General features: G+C 37.8%; 1 protein-coding gene across 2 annotated transcripts; it reads right to left on the bottom strand.

Moving 5' to 3' along the window:
* Positions 1-251: 251 nt before the first annotated feature.
* LOC133140847 (T-box transcription factor TBX3-like) lies at positions 252-10,271 on the bottom strand. 2 transcript variants are annotated; one of them, XM_061261096.1, is made up of 7 exons: positions 9,764-10,271; positions 8,387-8,669; positions 7,729-7,875; positions 4,709-4,785; positions 3,898-4,034; positions 2,803-3,461; positions 252-1,720 (listed from the first exon to the last, which is right to left on the bottom strand). In XM_061261096.1, the coding sequence occupies exons 1-7, from the start codon at positions 10,159-10,161 to the stop codon at positions 1,283-1,285; spliced, it is 2,139 nt and encodes a 712-aa protein (XP_061117080.1). In that variant the 5' UTR covers positions 10,162-10,271; the 3' UTR covers positions 252-1,282. The 2 variants fall into 2 exon arrangements, with proteins under 2 accessions (XP_061117080.1, XP_061117079.1); XM_061261095.1 differs by having other exon boundaries at positions 8,402-8,669.
* Positions 10,272-17,334: the final 7,063 nt, after the last annotated feature.

Genomic DNA, 17,334 nt, shown 5'->3' with positions numbered 1-17,334 from the left:
AAAATATTGAAAATGACACACACACACACACACACACACACACACACACACACACACACACATATATATATATATATATATATATATATATATATATATATATATATATATATATATATACATATACATATATATGCAGAAGCAGATAAAGACACATTACATTTCAACATTTTATTTAAACTTTCAAGAAACAAGTCTAATGTTAATAAAACAGGAACAAAATGTGTAATACTATAGATACCCGAGGACAACTTCAGAACACAAATGAAACTGTAGAAACACTAATCAAACCTTCATTTTGAATTGGTTTCGGCACTTTTACTTCCAAGCTGCATTACGGTATTTAATAAATCCATTCTTTTTAACATACAATTAAAGAAAATGTTCAAAGAAATAGATCTTCATCACTTTTCCAAGCCACTGGTGCGCTGAACTGTCACTTAATTTCAAAAGCAGCACTTGAGACACCAAGACAAAAACCGACGATGGCACATGATGCTGTCTGCAATAAGAACTACAGGCTGTAAGAGGGGCGTCGGGACACAGGTAAACGAGACATGAAATTTGGATGACTAAAACAAAACAGTTGACAATCTTTACAGTTATGTACATCAACAATAAATTAAGGACAGAACCTCGAAACTTCTAATCGATATATTTACACGCAATATCAAATAATTACATAAATACTTTTCATAATATATATTTATATTTATACTTCACGTTAACATGATTCTGCTTCCAATTGAATAAAGATAGGTTGTTTTGAGTCAAGGGTACATGGGAATGCAGTAGGATAAGGAAATAGTTTTATTTTCAGTGATGATGCCATATCTATGCAAACACTGTAACTTCTGTAACTCCCTGGCTTTAATCTCAAACATTACAGACTTGATAAAAGGGATAAAAACGACAATAACCAATTCAGCCTACATATTTAATTACTTAATTTTCGTTTTCCCAGCACCTCTAAATATAAAATATAGATTGGACGTAGCAGCAATTTAACAAGTTCAAGACTCTAATTCTTCTTCCTTTCAGTTTCAATACTTGTGGGGTTCAAAGAACGGGGCAATTCAAAGTTCTTGTCTCGTGTAACAGAAGAGAACTATACACCTCAGATCTTTCTTTCAACAAAGTGCATTAAAAAACGAATAGGTTTGTTAGCTCTGTAAACCAAACTTGCATTAGCTAGAAATGTATCCTTATCGATATTACAATTACGCCCATTATAAATGGCATTAATGCTAATTTGATATGTTATTATTTAATGTATCACCTTCTATGGTGACAGGCTTCGTGGCCTGTCTTGTTTCGAGTCTAGCCCACTGACCAGGCGTTGAATGCTTTGCAGTTCGTTGGTGGAGTCCTTTTGAGAACATGTTTTCGGTGAATGGGAGACCGAGCCTGATGATAAGGTCGAAGACCTGCTGTTGACTTCAGAAGTGGAGTCCAGGGTTGCCGACACGGGACTTGTTGTCATGTTGTTTTTTTCGATGGTACTGCCTGTCATTGAGGGTAGACCTGTAGTGAGCAATGTACTACTGTCCGGCACACTCAACGGAATAGAGTATGGGTTGTATCGAAGTCGAGGGCGCACTGCGCTCAGAAAAGGATGACGGTGGATCGACGAAGAGGCCGCTGTGGAAGCGGCTGCGGCTGCTGCCATATAGGTGTAAGGATAAGGGAAAAGACTTCCAAATGGAGACATTGCGAGGCCCTGCAAACAAAACAAGTTTATTAAGCGCCTGCTACCGTTACATTTTCCATAAAAATAAAGCTTAACACAGTACCTTCAAATAAACATCAAGCTAGAAGTAGCCCATATGGCAAACGCATAAGATACCCGTGAGTTAGTTTAAAATCGAATACAATAGTTCAGTGTGAATTCAGCTCTAACGTTCGATTTGTATGAGTCAAAGAATTACTAAATGTAGCATACTCTACGAAATTGAAATGTACTCTATTGATTGCATTTCGCTCTCTTGGTTAATAAATCACACTTTGCTCAAATATGTAGGCTATGGCTAAGGTGCTTGCCTGGGACCCGGAAGGTTGGTGGTTCAAGCCCCGGTGTAGCCACAGTAAGATCCACATAGCTGTTGGACCACACATTGCTCCAGTGGGGATTGTCCCCTGCTTAGACTAATCAACCGTAAGTGACTTTGAAAAAAGCTTCAGCTAAAAAGCATTTTTTATACATAATTTGATTCCGAAATTAAAGTGCGTGAGTATGTGTGTGAATGCGTGTCTGTGTGCGTGCGTGAGTGTAATATAATGAACATACCATTTTACGAGTTTAGGTAGGCTAAAGGATGCCAAAAATATGTGAGATACCATCTCATATTACGAGTGGTTTTCAAAGAAAGCGCCTCCTCTTAAATGGGCGAGTGTGTAAGAAACGGAAAATAACGGAAAATAATTCAAACCACATTTGAAAGATAAGGTGTATGGAAGATATCCCTGCGTAAATAGCCTGGACTCTCCATTCATCGTAAAAGTATGCATAAAAGGTAGGCTACAGTTATAATTTTAAGGGGCATATTGCCATTTTATCAATGAGTCTGATTGATAAATATCGTATTCACAGGTATAATCGTATAATCATTAATTTTCTGCACAGCTTTTTTGTAATTGATGTTAGCTCGGCTTTTTGTTGTCAAAATACGAATATAGTACTATCAGTAAATGTGATGTAGGCATAAATTAACAGTTGCTATCCTCTGATAGATACTCAAACTTCTTTCTTAACACAGATGCCAAGCTAATTGTGATGAAAATAAGTAGCATATAAAGAATTACCTGTGACGCGAGAACATGTTGCTGGAGATGAAAAGGCAGCCCAGGTGTCCCCGTGAGGCCTTGAGTTGAGGACGCAATGCTGGCTGTGTCCATGGTACTGACCCCACCAGATGAAACTGCTGCCAATAAAGGGGCCATGCCTGCAGCCGCCATGTTGGAGAAAGCACCTCCCATGTTAAACTGACTTGGGTGCAGGAGAAAGGGGTGAGCGCCACTCAAAGGGTTGAAAAACTGCTGTCCTGCCAAACCGGGTGGAAATCCGAAATTATGCAAATGCCCCTGGCTTACGTGAGCGCTGCTCTCTGTTTGAACAGTCAAGGGCGCGTAATTCTCCTTACTTGTAGACTTGCATTCTTCTGGTTTAGATATGTCTTGCGCAGGACTCTTGAGTTCTTCCCCACCTAAAGAGCACGTTGTGCTGGAAATTATAGTAATAGGACTCTGCCTTGAATCAAATGATCGAATCTCAGTGCTCGTTGCGTTCTCTCTTTCCGGTCGGGGTGTGGTACGGCTATTGCCAAACAGGTGCGCTTTGGCTGTCTGAGCCTCTTCATCCTTAGTGTCTTCAGTGGTGGTAGAAATTTTGCTGGACTCTTGTCCGTCCTGTGGGTTCCCATCTTTACTTTCTTCATCGCTATCTTCATCGCTTTCACAGACGTCTGGCGAAAAGAAGCAAAAGGTTATGTTATGCAATAACATTATTTTATTCGCACAGAAATGTGAAATACATAAACACAAAAACACGTTTTCAATTAAGAGATTCCTGAAATGTAGTTGATCGAACTTATTCATCAGACTATGCTTTTAATTGGTGGTAGGCTATATAATTTCTCCTGTGTATTCTTTTTTTCGTTGAAATCTTTCGGAAAAAACATAATGAAAATGTACAGTTGCTTCGTCCAACCCTATACTTATAATCCTATACTTTGTGAAATGCGCTTAGCAGTGAGACGAAGGCGTTTTAGTTAATGGCCGAGTAATATTATGCATTTTCACCATGCAATTTAATAGAAACAGAATAAAAACATTTCGGAATAATCACTGGCAGATTGCCATCAGAAAATGCTGAGATGGGACAACACAATTTCAACTTACCTTTTAATGCCGGGGCTCCCACTGCTGATACTTGATCAAAACACTTGAAGGAACCGTGCTCGCCCAAAGATTCGTCTGCCGTTCCTTTTTTCTGTTGCTCCTCATAGGACCTCATAGATTGCAGAGCCAATTGCTTCCTGTATATTAAATAAAAGTTTCAAATAAAAGTCCGCAGCTGTAAACGTTTCACACATAAATGATCAGCAGTATCACTAGCGCGAATCACCCAATGTTTCACCCATGTATACTCATAATTACCTGAAATAAAACATAAAGGTAGCTCTACAAGTAGACTAGGCTACTCAAAGTAAGTAATAATAATAATAAACGCCACAGAATCGTCAGCGTCAGTATCATAATAAATTCAGGAGGTCGGTTAATGAAAAGCTTTACAGTATAAGCGAACACGTTTCCGAAATAGTCCTAATTGTGCGTCTTAGCGTACTGTTTTAAGAATAATCGTACTAATTTATGATGCTGACACTGCTAGCCATGAAGCAAAGTTAAACAAAATATAGGATAAAGCCAAGCGATCATCCGTCAAGAGTGAAACGTCCTTTAGCATGAGTAATTTCCTACTCTGTCAGCCATGTCATGGATTACTGATACATCAGAGCCGCACATGAACGGATAAAAGCCATTAAATTCTTCATCTAACGTGATAAAAAATGGCCGCGATTCATCTGAGTAATTTAATACTTTTCTGAAAAAAGATGGGCTATATATCACGCACAGTTTTAACATTAGGTCTAATTTTTTTTTTCTTTTTTTTTCTAGAGATGTCGTTGTTTTCCACCTTATCTTATCTTACCTTTTTTCTCTTCTCCCATTGCCGGTGTCACGGAAACCTTTCGCGAATGGATTATTGTCGATTTTTAATTGTGTAATCTGAAATGTAATTGAGAATTGTTAAGGAATACACAGATCTCGGAGTTGTAATATTTTGCCAAGTTGCCGTGTGATATGGAATGCAGCAATTATGACAACCTTGTCAACATATCATTAGAACATGTTATGGCAATTGCAAAATGATAATACTAATAACAACAACAAATAGGCTAATATCAAAACAAAAACGTGTATAACCAATATTACACATATTTTCCCCACAACATACCACATATCGTATAAAAAAAAGCTTTAGCCTATATCGAAGGTGGGGTCAATCTAAGCAGTGATGCGTCCAGCTGCCCTTAAGACTGTGGGTTAAGACTTACCTATTCACGACACACTATACAACACGGACAATTAACTAATCGTCTAGAATCCATTTATATGACAAAAATTCAGGGGTACACTAGCTAAAACTCACCCGTAATTTGAAACCACATTGAGAGCATGCACATAGTAAAACGGCCTACAGAAATCTCGAAAACGGCCTACAGAAATAAATGAAATATACGTACCCATATCCGAGTAAAATCTGCCCCATTAGAGTTGGTTTAGCACTGACTACCATGCAAACATTAATTGGCAGGTGTTTCCATCAATATAGTAGGGGAGACCGTGGCACAAACACAAGAATGATGGGTTTGTTTTCACTTATGTATTATAGTAACCCACTTCTTGTGTGTGAGTGGCAGGGCGATTTGAAAACTAAAGCTGTGTTTTAGATTTTTCAACAAAAAGTGTATTATAGTAACCCACTTCTTGTGTGTGAGTGGCAGGGCGATTTGAAAACTAAAGCTGTGTTTTAGATTTTTCAACAAAAAGTGTTTTTCGAATAAATGATTATGTGTGAACGCCACAGACTCCAAATATACGCCATTTAATAAATCTTGTGGTTCACAAGGCAGTATAGTTTGGCTCATGTCACTCGCAAGCAGACAAGAGTACAACTAGCACAGCCGGGAACGTTGTGTTCCAACATGCCTCCGCCTATCATACATGCATCAGCCACAATAACTTTTAATGTAACGTTGTATATTCTATATGTACCATGCACTTATTTGGTCCTATTTAGCAATCGCTCTTATCATTTTTTCCCCAGGCATTAATTACATATTATTAATGTTGCCATATGCGGTAGACAATTTCTACAGGACAATTATCAGATGAAAAATGTAAACGTAGGAAATGCTGGATTCAACATTGGACTTGTATTTTCCGAAATTTGTTTAAATGTTTAACAATGTCTTAATGTTTAAACTTGCCCCATAGTTCTTTCAACTTTCCCCAAAGTTGGGGCTTGTTTCAACAGTTTCAGTCCCGCTACTTTCGACAGAACTATAATTGTCAGGAATGTCCTTGAACTGTACCGATGGTCTATAGTCCTAGCAAATACATGTGTCTTCTTTCTGGATTAAAAATATTTGCTCTAATATGTGTGTGTGTGTATATATATATATATATATATATATATATATATATATATATATATATATATATATATATATATATATATATATAATTATTATTAAATTATTATTATTATTATTATTTTTTTTTTTTAATTAAGCGAAAACTTAAAAGTGTTCGGTAGTTCCCCGGTCTCCCCTACATTCTCAAAGTGTTCACAATTTGCAGTTTATTAGCTTAATAATTAAATAATTCAGCATTATTGGCTCTCTTTAGGCCTATTTAATCATCCCTCCTGACAGAAGACTAGCATACGCAAACTGGGAGGACTGAAAGTGCTACATGGTTCAGCGTTCACATAATATGGGTCAGGTGATAGCGATTAAGAAATGCATAGTTCGCGATACTTTACTGCACTGATGGGGCTGCATTCCTCTGCAGAAAATGTGAACCAAATCCACGAACCATAAGGCTTGCCTAGAATGCCCTTTCTAACACAGGTTGGACTTATCTGAGTCGTTATATACATGCATGTTTAAACTTTCGCTGTCCCCTCACTCCCTTTTGTGGCTTAACTGAAAAACTCCCGTTGTTTACGATACAGTGACGGCCACTTTATAGTTCCAAACAAAGGGAATTTTCCACCACTTGGATATTATCAACATGAAAACACAGTTGGCAGTAATAATTTGATATATGTATTTGTTTATAATATTCCCCGTAGTCTCTCAACGACATCCATTTGTAAATGTGTTTATCTATTTTATCTATCTTAGGTATATAAGCATTTCAGCCCATACCGTTTACACAACACAACTTATTTTCACAAGCCTATTTTTCACGCTTGCCTTGGCAACATGAAGAGTATTTTCCAGCATGTGTGCCTAATAAGTATTTATTACTTGACCCCTCCTCCAATCCGAACCAGTGGATTTTGCCCTTTTTCTCCATTGCACCGAACAAGAGTGCCAAGTCTCCATTTTGATTTTATTTTATTTTATTTTTTTAAGTTCCTTACGAGCTCACAGCATACGCAATGGTAATATTGCATTTCTACCCAGTAATATAATACCATGTCTGACACACCACACTGCAGAAAAAACCTAGACATTATTGGCCAAACCCCCGATTCCATGTGATTTCAGATAACGAAGACAAACCACATAACCCAGAAGTCACACATTACTGAAATGACTACCCTCTAGGCCTGCTGAAAATGTAAGGTGGTAAAGCCTATTTGGGCACCGTGTCTTGCATTTAATACACAAAGTTTAACACACTCGCAGAATCAGAATACAATTTGGCAGATTTCTATGGCACAACAAGGTATATAAACGTCTAGTTTTGAGTGTCGTGACTCATTCCAGGAGGATAGTGTGTCAAAAGTCATAACCTCATAGCTGATAAGGAAGTGTTATGGCAGCATTCATTAGTGCAAATATAGCCTACTTTTGTAACCATTTTAGACCAAGTTACATAATCGACTTAAAAGAAACGTTTAGGCCTAAATAAAACTGTGGAAGTGACTCTTACCTTATCATTTTGGTAAGCAGTTACTGCAATGAATTCAGTTTCAGGAAAAACGTAGGTCCTGAACGTGCTATATGGAAGTTTAAGGATGTCGTTGGCTCGCACGATGTGAAATCGAGGCTGATATTTGTGCATCGAGTTCAGAATCGTCTGCAACAGGAAACAATTCTAGATTTAAAAGAATAAACAAACACTGTTTCTTGTTCACTTGTCGTCAAGCAGCAATATAAACAACATATTTTCTCATGACATCGACATTGACTGCAGGCCTACCACTACCACAGGCCATGCACTAGACACATGTAGGAATAAAGAACAAAATCAGACGTCTTGGGTATTTTTGTTTTAAAAAAGCCGTAACTACTTCAGCGTATCTCTTACGAATTTCGCTTTCCATTATATATTTAAGAATATCAAATTAACGGAATCAGACTCCCAAGCCTAACTTTAAACTTATTCTCGATAGATAGACATCGTTTTGAATGGCATAAAATGTTTGTGATTGGTAAACATTATCAGCATTATTGTCCACCACTAGTGAACTAGTACTACTACTAGTTTGTACTAGTTCACTTTGTAGTGATAGTAGTAGTATGTGTGATAATAATAATAATAATAATAATAATAATAATAATAATAATAATCTTTGCATGCAAGTGACCACTATTATACTTACAAATCCATGCTTGTCGGAGATGTTGTTTGTCAGTTTCAGTTTGTGAAAATTGACGACTTTGGACATCCACTGTTCGCCAGTGGCCGGGCTGTCCGGGTGAATGTACATCCGCTTTGGCATTTCGGGGTCGGCCTTCCCTGCCACCATCCAGCGCGAGTTATGGAATTTATATCTGCAGTCGTCGGCTGCTACAATATCCATCAACAAAATGTACTTGGCTTTCTTGTCCAAGCCAGTACATCTCACTTTAAATGGTGGAAACATTCGCCTTGGGAAAAGGGAAGAAATTATGTACTTTAGTTCTGTGTATTTAAAAAAAAGTAGATTACTGCATGAAGGAATCTGTGATATTTACAAAGCGAAATGTCGTTTTCAATGTATATAAGAAAAATCTTGAAACATATAACATAATCTGGATATTCCCGGTTAGTAGTGCAATCTGTGTTTATATCATGTTACGATTGCATCTGGCTTTTGCCTGATTTACTGGTGCTTAGCCAACACTTAAACGTAATCAGTGTATTATATGATAGTATATCTGAACATTTCTCTAAAACATTCCTGAAGCGTTTTATAAGTGTTCTCTGGATTGCAACATGGTGCAACAAATTCGACGTTTATGATAATCATGCTGCTGGCATAAATGTAGGCAACACGAGAAATATAACATTAAAACCATTTCGTGCTCTTTAATTGTAATGTTGAAGAATGAATACGGTATGGTTTCATGCACGATAAAATGTTCGCGGTTAATTAAACTCCAACATTTTCTTATTGACCTAGCATATAAAGTATATATAAAGGCAACTTTGTATTTTTAAAATGTACGGTATACTACTACTACTACTAATAATAATAATAATAATAATAATAATAATAATAATAATAATAATAATAAGAATAACCCAAAGCACAAACTGAAAAGAAAGTGACAGGAGAACTTAATGATGTCTGACTCGCCACTGTCTCCATCTTTATGTTTTTATAATCACCAATTGTGGCATAAAATAAGTTGAGGTTAAACTGTTACTACGGAAGGTGTCGTTGTGTCCATTTATTGTTTGGGTTTGGTTACATTTTATCCCTTGTAAAGATTACATTAACATGCAATTGGGCTATATAATTGAAACTGATACTGACGCAGAAGGACAACAACAGTTTGCAAGTCGAAAGACGAGTCGAGTCGAGAAATAAAAATTCAAACTTGACTTGCTGACAGTCTTCTCTTAAATTGAATTATGAAGTAAGGCGATGTCGTTACTAATGTTAACCTTAAGAAACCCATTTACTATCTTGTAGAGGACAAATCCCTTCTTTAGACGGTAGTAAACCATAAAATACATGTATTTATATTTGATTTACCTTCCTGATTTTGTGATAACCATTTCAGTGCCCCGTTTGTGGAACTGTTCCCAAAGGTCCTTCGCTTCCAGGTGAACTTTAGGGTCATCTTCCACTTCTTCTTCTGGTTCCAATGTTTTCAGAGGCCTTAGGTGAGCAGCTGCGGCAGCAGCCTGGTGCCCTAGCGAAGAAAAATGAAGGCTGGTTTCCGTGGCGCCTACCAGCTGATCCATGATGGGCTTCCCGAGAGCACCCGGGAGAGAAAGCGAGCCGTTGGGAGGCAGTGCAAGAGTCGGGAAGAAGGGAGGCTGGTGGCCCAGCATTGCGCTCATTGCAAAGTCCGGAGCGCGGTGAGGTAAAAATGGATGATATGCCATACTTGTTCCTGGAATAACTGGATCTCTCATCGGGAAGCTCATCCACTTAAACACAAGATTTCCAGTTGTATGCCGTGTTACTTAATATACGCGTAAACTGCAGAAGAAATGTTGATTCGCTGTTTATTTCAAATGTGCCTTTCTCTTTCCAGTCAGCAAGGAAAACAACGGCTCACAATCTCGGAATATGCATCCAGGTAGCAAAGTATTATTTTGGATTTACTATTGTTGCCGTTATTATTCCATCCAAATTGATGCCATGCGACGAAGAAATCCTTTTATGTTTTGCGATGTTGCAAAATATATTTTTGAATCGTTGCTGAGTCTACTGTCTATAGCTTACGTCTTCCCGTCAGAACATTTTCGCTTAAAATAAAGATGGGCGAATTGCGGTAGTCTCACTTGCTGTTGTTCCTTCGTTATTTGAAAAATATCGGTATTCCTTTAAAATGTGTTTAATCTCTCTCTGGTTCCAGTCTTGTAGTGAGAAAGATGTGTTGAGATGTTTCGATTGAACAGACCAATTCGTCTCTTTCCATTCCATTCAACACTCACGCACACACACGTACACACTTTCTCTGTATTTCACGCGCGCACACACACATTTCAAAAAGAAATAAGAGAAGAAAGGAAGTGTCCCGTGAAGGCAGAGGAGAGGCGAGATCTTTGCACCAAGGAATTCTCTGCGCTTCTGTGTCCCGTAGGCTCCAAAGTGTATGGATGTGTTGCGTGTTGCGAGAACCAGGGCCCTGTTGATTGGCTCTTTGACGCTTTCGGACCAATTGTGTGGCTTCGTAGGCGTGGTTTTGACAGGTCGGGTGGAGGGAACAGACTTCAGTTATAAAAAGAAGGTGTCGGAAACGGTAACGCTGCAACGAAGCATCACTACTCCTCTCCATGCCGTGTGAATATGTCAACATCATTAGGGCTAGGGAGGGTCGGTCTGTGGGACCGAAGAGGGAATACTGACGCAGACCTCCTCTAGGTGGCTTTGTCAATAAGAAATCACTGTATTATGAGCACAGCAGGAGAGCTGCCCCTTCACCGAGACACTTGCATTCCAAGCACACGTTTGCTGCTTTGCTGTTGGCTTTAAACTGCATAGTTTAAAGGTATGGACTATATTACGAGAAAAGAATAATTGCAAGGTATGTGTAATACATATCCTTGTTATAATATACTGTTGAAACATAATGGGATGTTTGTATTCTTGTTATGATGATGATGATGATGATGATGATGATGATGATAATTATTATTTGTTGTTGTTTTCATTATAGTCGGTGTTGTTTAACAATCGTGTCACATAACTTTGTAACGCCTCTTCTATAAAAATTTTGTGAATGCACAATCCCTGGTTTATGTAAATGTATGGGGGGTGGAAGTGTAAATCGTTAAAAATGCGATTTTATGATTGCTATTTAATATTGCGACGACCTTGCAAACGTATACGCACATGTCCATTCAACTTACCATCTCCAGTGAATTCATGTATCGTCAATAACATCAAAATGGATAATTTAGTTTGATACCCTTCCTTATGTTTCTGACGATATAAAGCTTTGTGGGCAGAGACAAACTAATTTAACGAGGTGATTTAATTACGTAGGTATGGCGCCTAGTGGACGGCAATGTCCGCGGTTATAAACACTCTCTTTTTGCACTAATCCGTGGGCGGTTAAACAAGAAGGCTGTGCAAGATGGGCCTCTGTGTGTGTGTGTGTGTGTGTGTGTGTGTGTGTGTGTGTGTGTGTGTGTGTGTGGCACAGAGAGAGAGAGGGGGGAGAGAGAGAGAGAGAGAGAGAGAGAGAGAGAGAGAGAGAGAGAGAGAGAGAGAGAGAGTGTGTGTGTGTGTGTGTGTGCTTTTTCAGACAGTGAGAGCAATAAAATGAGCTTCAATGACCAGAGATAGGAGCGGAACATTTAAACTGATTAGGCGCTCCAACAATGCATTTTTGACGCATATTTTAAGAGCGTGTGGCGCCAACTTAGTGACGTCCATTTCGTTGCAAGGGTCTATTCGTCGTCAGTTCACATAAAATCTTCCTATCTATGCTTTGTAGTGTAGGCAACTTATAACTATATATGTATGCAGAAGCATGATGATGATGATGAAGATGATTTATATACAAACATAAGATGATGCTATACAAACACGAGTTGTCCCATATTGCCAACATCTAAACATCCACAATATTTAGTATTAAACTATAAATGAGTTATTCTGTAGTAATGTTATTCAAGCGTTATCTTTCAGTTTCAATTTATATTAATTAATGGTCTATACCTGGGGCGTAAATCACGAAAATATAGAACATTGAGACTGGGAATTAGTTATTTTAATTTAACGTTCCATTAATGATGTACAAATTCATGTTAATTACGAGTCCCTTAGTCTTAAGTGAAAGCCCCTGGAGACTCATGTTTTGAGTGAGGCAGGCTAATCTCGGATCAAACGCATCAAGGTGTGAAGTTTCTTAGTCTCTCCCTGGCTGCCTCATGCGCGTGATAAATCTACACTGGCGCCGATACGCATTGGATGATTAATTTGCAAGTCAACAACAGGGAGTCGACGGTGGTCAGCCATCTTAGTTAAACATTGGCAAGATAGCAGTTCATCCAGAAGCCAAGACGTAGTCCTGTCCTCTTGTAAGGTATGGAGTTAATTCAGTAAGTAGGGGGCTGTATTGGACTGTATAGACTATATTCTACCTTCTCTTATACTTCTATTCTATGTCATTTTATGTCGATATGATAGTAGGCTACTCTGGTACAGTCCAACGTTTTATCCTTAGTTAACTCTTTATAAGGAGTTTACGTAACCTCCACAATGTGTTTACTTGGCATTCTCATATACACACAACATAAAACCATATTCTACGTTTATTTTAGATATTTGCGAGAAATACCAAAATATATGTTGATTCAAACACTTGCTTTTTGGAAAGTCCCAAATGCCTTTTCTCTGGGATCCGTTATTTGAGTGTGCAGGCATCTGAAAGCGCAGTGGGTGGGAACGTTTACTTTGACGGGTTTGGTGTAAATATTCCCCCTTGCACGTGTGAGGTTTGGCGTGTGCGGATTACACGCTTATTCTTCTTTAAACTTTCACCCCTACTTGCAGCCCATTTCAATTTAGCAGAAGGTGTCACCAGGAAACTACGATGTTGACACAGCAGTACCCATTCTTTCCCAGGGACCACCGGACTTAATTAAGTAAGCAACCCTCAGAGAACAGTCAATAGCCTACACTATACGATATATTCACTTGTACAGGTCAGTGCAGTCCGGAGTAAAAATGCATGCTTGATGCGAGTGACTACTGGCGAGTTTTGTCCCATTGGGTTTATCTGAAGAGCGAGGATGTAGATCACCATAGGCCTGCAAAAACGAAGAAAAACATGTATTATGCAGGACACTAAGAAGTCCTGCACAATACATGTAACAGTTCACAAGTAATTTAACGAAAGCCGAACAATTGCTGACCTCAAAGAGGATACAGATGGCACAACGGACCGTCAGTTAGTAGGAAATAATGTATCAAATGTCTTTGTTTTTGGACGCGACCATAGGGGCAATGCTAGAACGAAAATACATGACTTTATCGCTTCTATAATTTGTATTGAATTGTGAGAAAATAAAATTATCATTCAATTTCGATCATTTATTTTAGCGACGTTACAATAGCCTGTCAAAGGAGAGCATGAAGCAGTGACGGGCGTATCAACATCTGTGCTTATGTTATCTATCGAAGAGGGGGTGGACCATTGTATTTGACTGGACAGGTAATCGAGACGAGGGACGCCACGGTGACATTCAGTACATACAGATAACCCTATTTGAAGGCCTAAAGGCATGTCACTTGCCTCAACACTCGCCCGACTCGCTTATGAGAAATTAGAGAGAATCAGATGTCTTTAACGATAATTTAAATGTGAGAGTCAAACAAAATGTTTCCCAATTAAATAATTTTGATAACAGGATAAATATGCTGTAACAGAAGAAATAATCATACGATATTTTGTGTCATAGCATAGGGCTAACATGGGGGTACGGTGTGGTTTTTTGGAAAGGGTGATTTATTCAAAATAGTCATTCTCGATTATCACACGGAAAATATAGTTTACCTATAGGCCTACGTTTTTGGGAGACTCTGAATGTTCGGCTTCTGTTTCTTTGTAATACGGAAACGCTTGACCCACTGGCACATTAAAAAAGACAACCTCCTCTAGGTAATGCTGGAAACATTCCTGAATGTTTAACTGGGTACGCTATTACAGCGAATTCGGAAGCCATTCCTTTAAACGTTTCTTAAAGAAGGATTTGATGTCCAGATGTCAGTCATCGCCGTATTTAATACCTTACAATGAAATAAAGCTCTAGGCCAGGAGTCGCACACGTTCCCATTCAAATATTGCACGTTTTCTCATTTCCCCAGCTGTAAAATAATCCCTCAATTTACGCCCCCTTTCCCCCCTCCCCGACCCTCTCCCCTGTTGTGGTTGACTTCCCTTTTTGCGAGTTCAATATCTATGTAATATTGTAACTTTAGAGCTCATTACATGCCACAACGCTCTTAAAATGAAGATTTGTTGTTTTTGTCTGAAATAGGCTTTCAGTTGTATAAATAATTGGTAGTTGAGCCGTGGAGTTAATTTCTCGCCTATGTAGGCTATCACAGATCTCGGATTCTGCAGAAACATCAACACCTTAACATTGATTGGCTTTGCCTGTTTTGAGTGCGTGATACGAGTTTATGTTTTAAGTAGATGTGATTATACAAAGGTACTAACTTTTCATATTCTAATTCTATTAACACAATCAAATTATGGTCTCCTGCTCAAACAGCCTTGTGGTCAGCAATGTAGGCCTACTAAGAAAACGTGGTAAAATGCATCGTAAAGGTTTGAAGAAAATAACATGTGTAGCATAACAGGCGTAATTAAAATATCGATTATTATATTCTTTCTTGATCCTGAGATGATCTGTTGGCAGTTCTATGCATCGAATAGTCTAGCCTGCTGTTACCTGCGACTACAACCTGTAAGTTTGCATTAAGATGATGACTATGACAATAATAATAATATATATATATATATATATATATATATATATATATACATATGGCCTATACATATGTATTATTATTATTATTATTATTATTATTATTATTATTATTATTATTATTTTATTTATTATTATTATCATCAAAATTAGCCTACATATAGACCTTATTCACAGTAATGTATGATGCAAAGCCATAATGAATAAGTGGGTTTAAAATTAAAAAGGACATCCCTGCTGTCCTACTGAATCCCTTGTCTCTTATTTACTGCTCTGATGCTGAACTATAGCAATACCAATTTTCAAAAATCCCCCAAAACTTCTCATGTTGCCCCATGAAGTCAATACGGTATGTCGCTGAGTGGTTGGAACAGAAATAAAACTAAATAAATCTCAAAGCTTAAAATCGATTCTGTTCGATATTATACAGACATTACTTATAAGCCCTTTTCAATAATTAATTTGATTTGGGTAGTAGGTTGGACGATTGGTTATATAGTTTGAAAGCTGTCGTACGAAATATTCATTCGATTATAGCGTAATCGAGATTCGGTTGGCAACCTGGGAAAGCTTGAATTTAACAATCTAACCGGTGCCACATTATTCATAGTCCAGTCTATCTAATTTGTTCGAAAATCATATTGGATTTACAAGTTAGAAGACGTAATTATTGGAAGAAATATATAACATTTTAAATAATACATTTTCTCAATGCGGCTTTGTTCTACTTGGCTAAATCTGAACGATTTGAAATGATAGTAAACTTGTTCCAGCACGATTTTGCAAACGGGTGTGATGGAAACACAGTATGTTATATTCTGCGGCTCGTCTACATTTTTAAAAGTATTGAATATTCTGAATACATCGGTTCAGAATAACTGCAATGCTTGTTGTCTTTGACATTGAACAGCGAATGTATTGCTGTGTTTCTTTTTATTGCTAATGCTTCTGCCCTTTTATTCAGAGTTAAATATAATTAATATAATTACATTTGCAATCCAAAGTTAGAAGAATGTGGCTGGGTTGAGGGGAGGCCATAAAACGTAATTATCAGGAGTTAACAAAGTTAAAAAATCATCCGGATAATGGTATGCCTTAGTTCCTCCCCAAAAAGAAGGCATTCCCACAGAATAGTAATATGGTAAATATTTAAGAAATCCTTCCAATATAATCTGTTTTACTTCTTTCCTTTACTAGACCTCACAATTTACTTGAGATTTGTGTATATCGGTAGCCTTTTAAGTACAGTGGATACGCATTTTTGTTCTCTAATGAACACATTTCACAAAAACTGAATGGTGCAATAATGTTCTTTAGGTATTGTAATTAGGCCTGCCTTTTACCAGCAAAAGAGGGTAGAAATGAATTATTAAACCCATTGCCAGGTGTACAGTTCTATGTAGCCTACCTATAGGGTAGCACCTTAGTGACAAGCTTTGTTAACCATTTTATGCCTTTTTTTCGTACCTGTTATGTCTGAGAGTGTAGAGGAGATCGGGGATGCTTGTCACACTTTTTACTCACTTGTGGCACACTGAATTTCAGGACCTCATACAAGAGTAAGTTAAACACTAGTAATAGTGTTTAATATAAGAAAAGGTAAGAAACTCACAAAGACAACTTGTCACTTTGTGACAACCAACACCATCAGGGGGCTGGTTGTCACAAAAATAGTTTTCAGTAAAAAAAATCTTTTTAAACAACAGTGCATTTTTGCTAGAATTGTTGCTAGTGACCACATGTTGTTGCCTAACAAACTAAAAACCTATATAAATGATAGCCCTCCCTTCATAGTTTTCAATGTTGATAATTGTTTGAAGATTAATCAATAGCATAGAAGTACAGAAGAAAAAAATGAGTGTGGCTTATTCATGAAATGATTGGTGAACTCTGACAAAACTGAACATTTTGATACCAAAATCTTTGAACACTGCCTTCAAGGGAGCGAGATATAAGCAGTGTAACGACCATCCTTGGTCTCCCCTACACGTTAGCCAACTATAATCATAGTAGGTCTGCTGGTGTTTACAAACGAGTCAGGTGTAAGACAGGTAAATAGTTGAAAAGGTCCAAATATTGAAACATATGTGCATAGGACAAAGCCAACATGTATGTACTTTCCCTATCACAGGAAAGCCCATTTTCATATTG

This window comes from Conger conger, chromosome 11, assembly GCF_963514075.1.
Source record: "Conger conger chromosome 11, fConCon1.1, whole genome shotgun sequence".
In the NCBI taxonomy this organism is placed as follows: domain Eukaryota; kingdom Metazoa; phylum Chordata; class Actinopteri; order Anguilliformes; family Congridae; genus Conger; species Conger conger.
The sequence above is the reverse complement of the archived record's forward strand: the minus strand, read 5'-3'. Positions and strand labels throughout refer to the sequence as shown.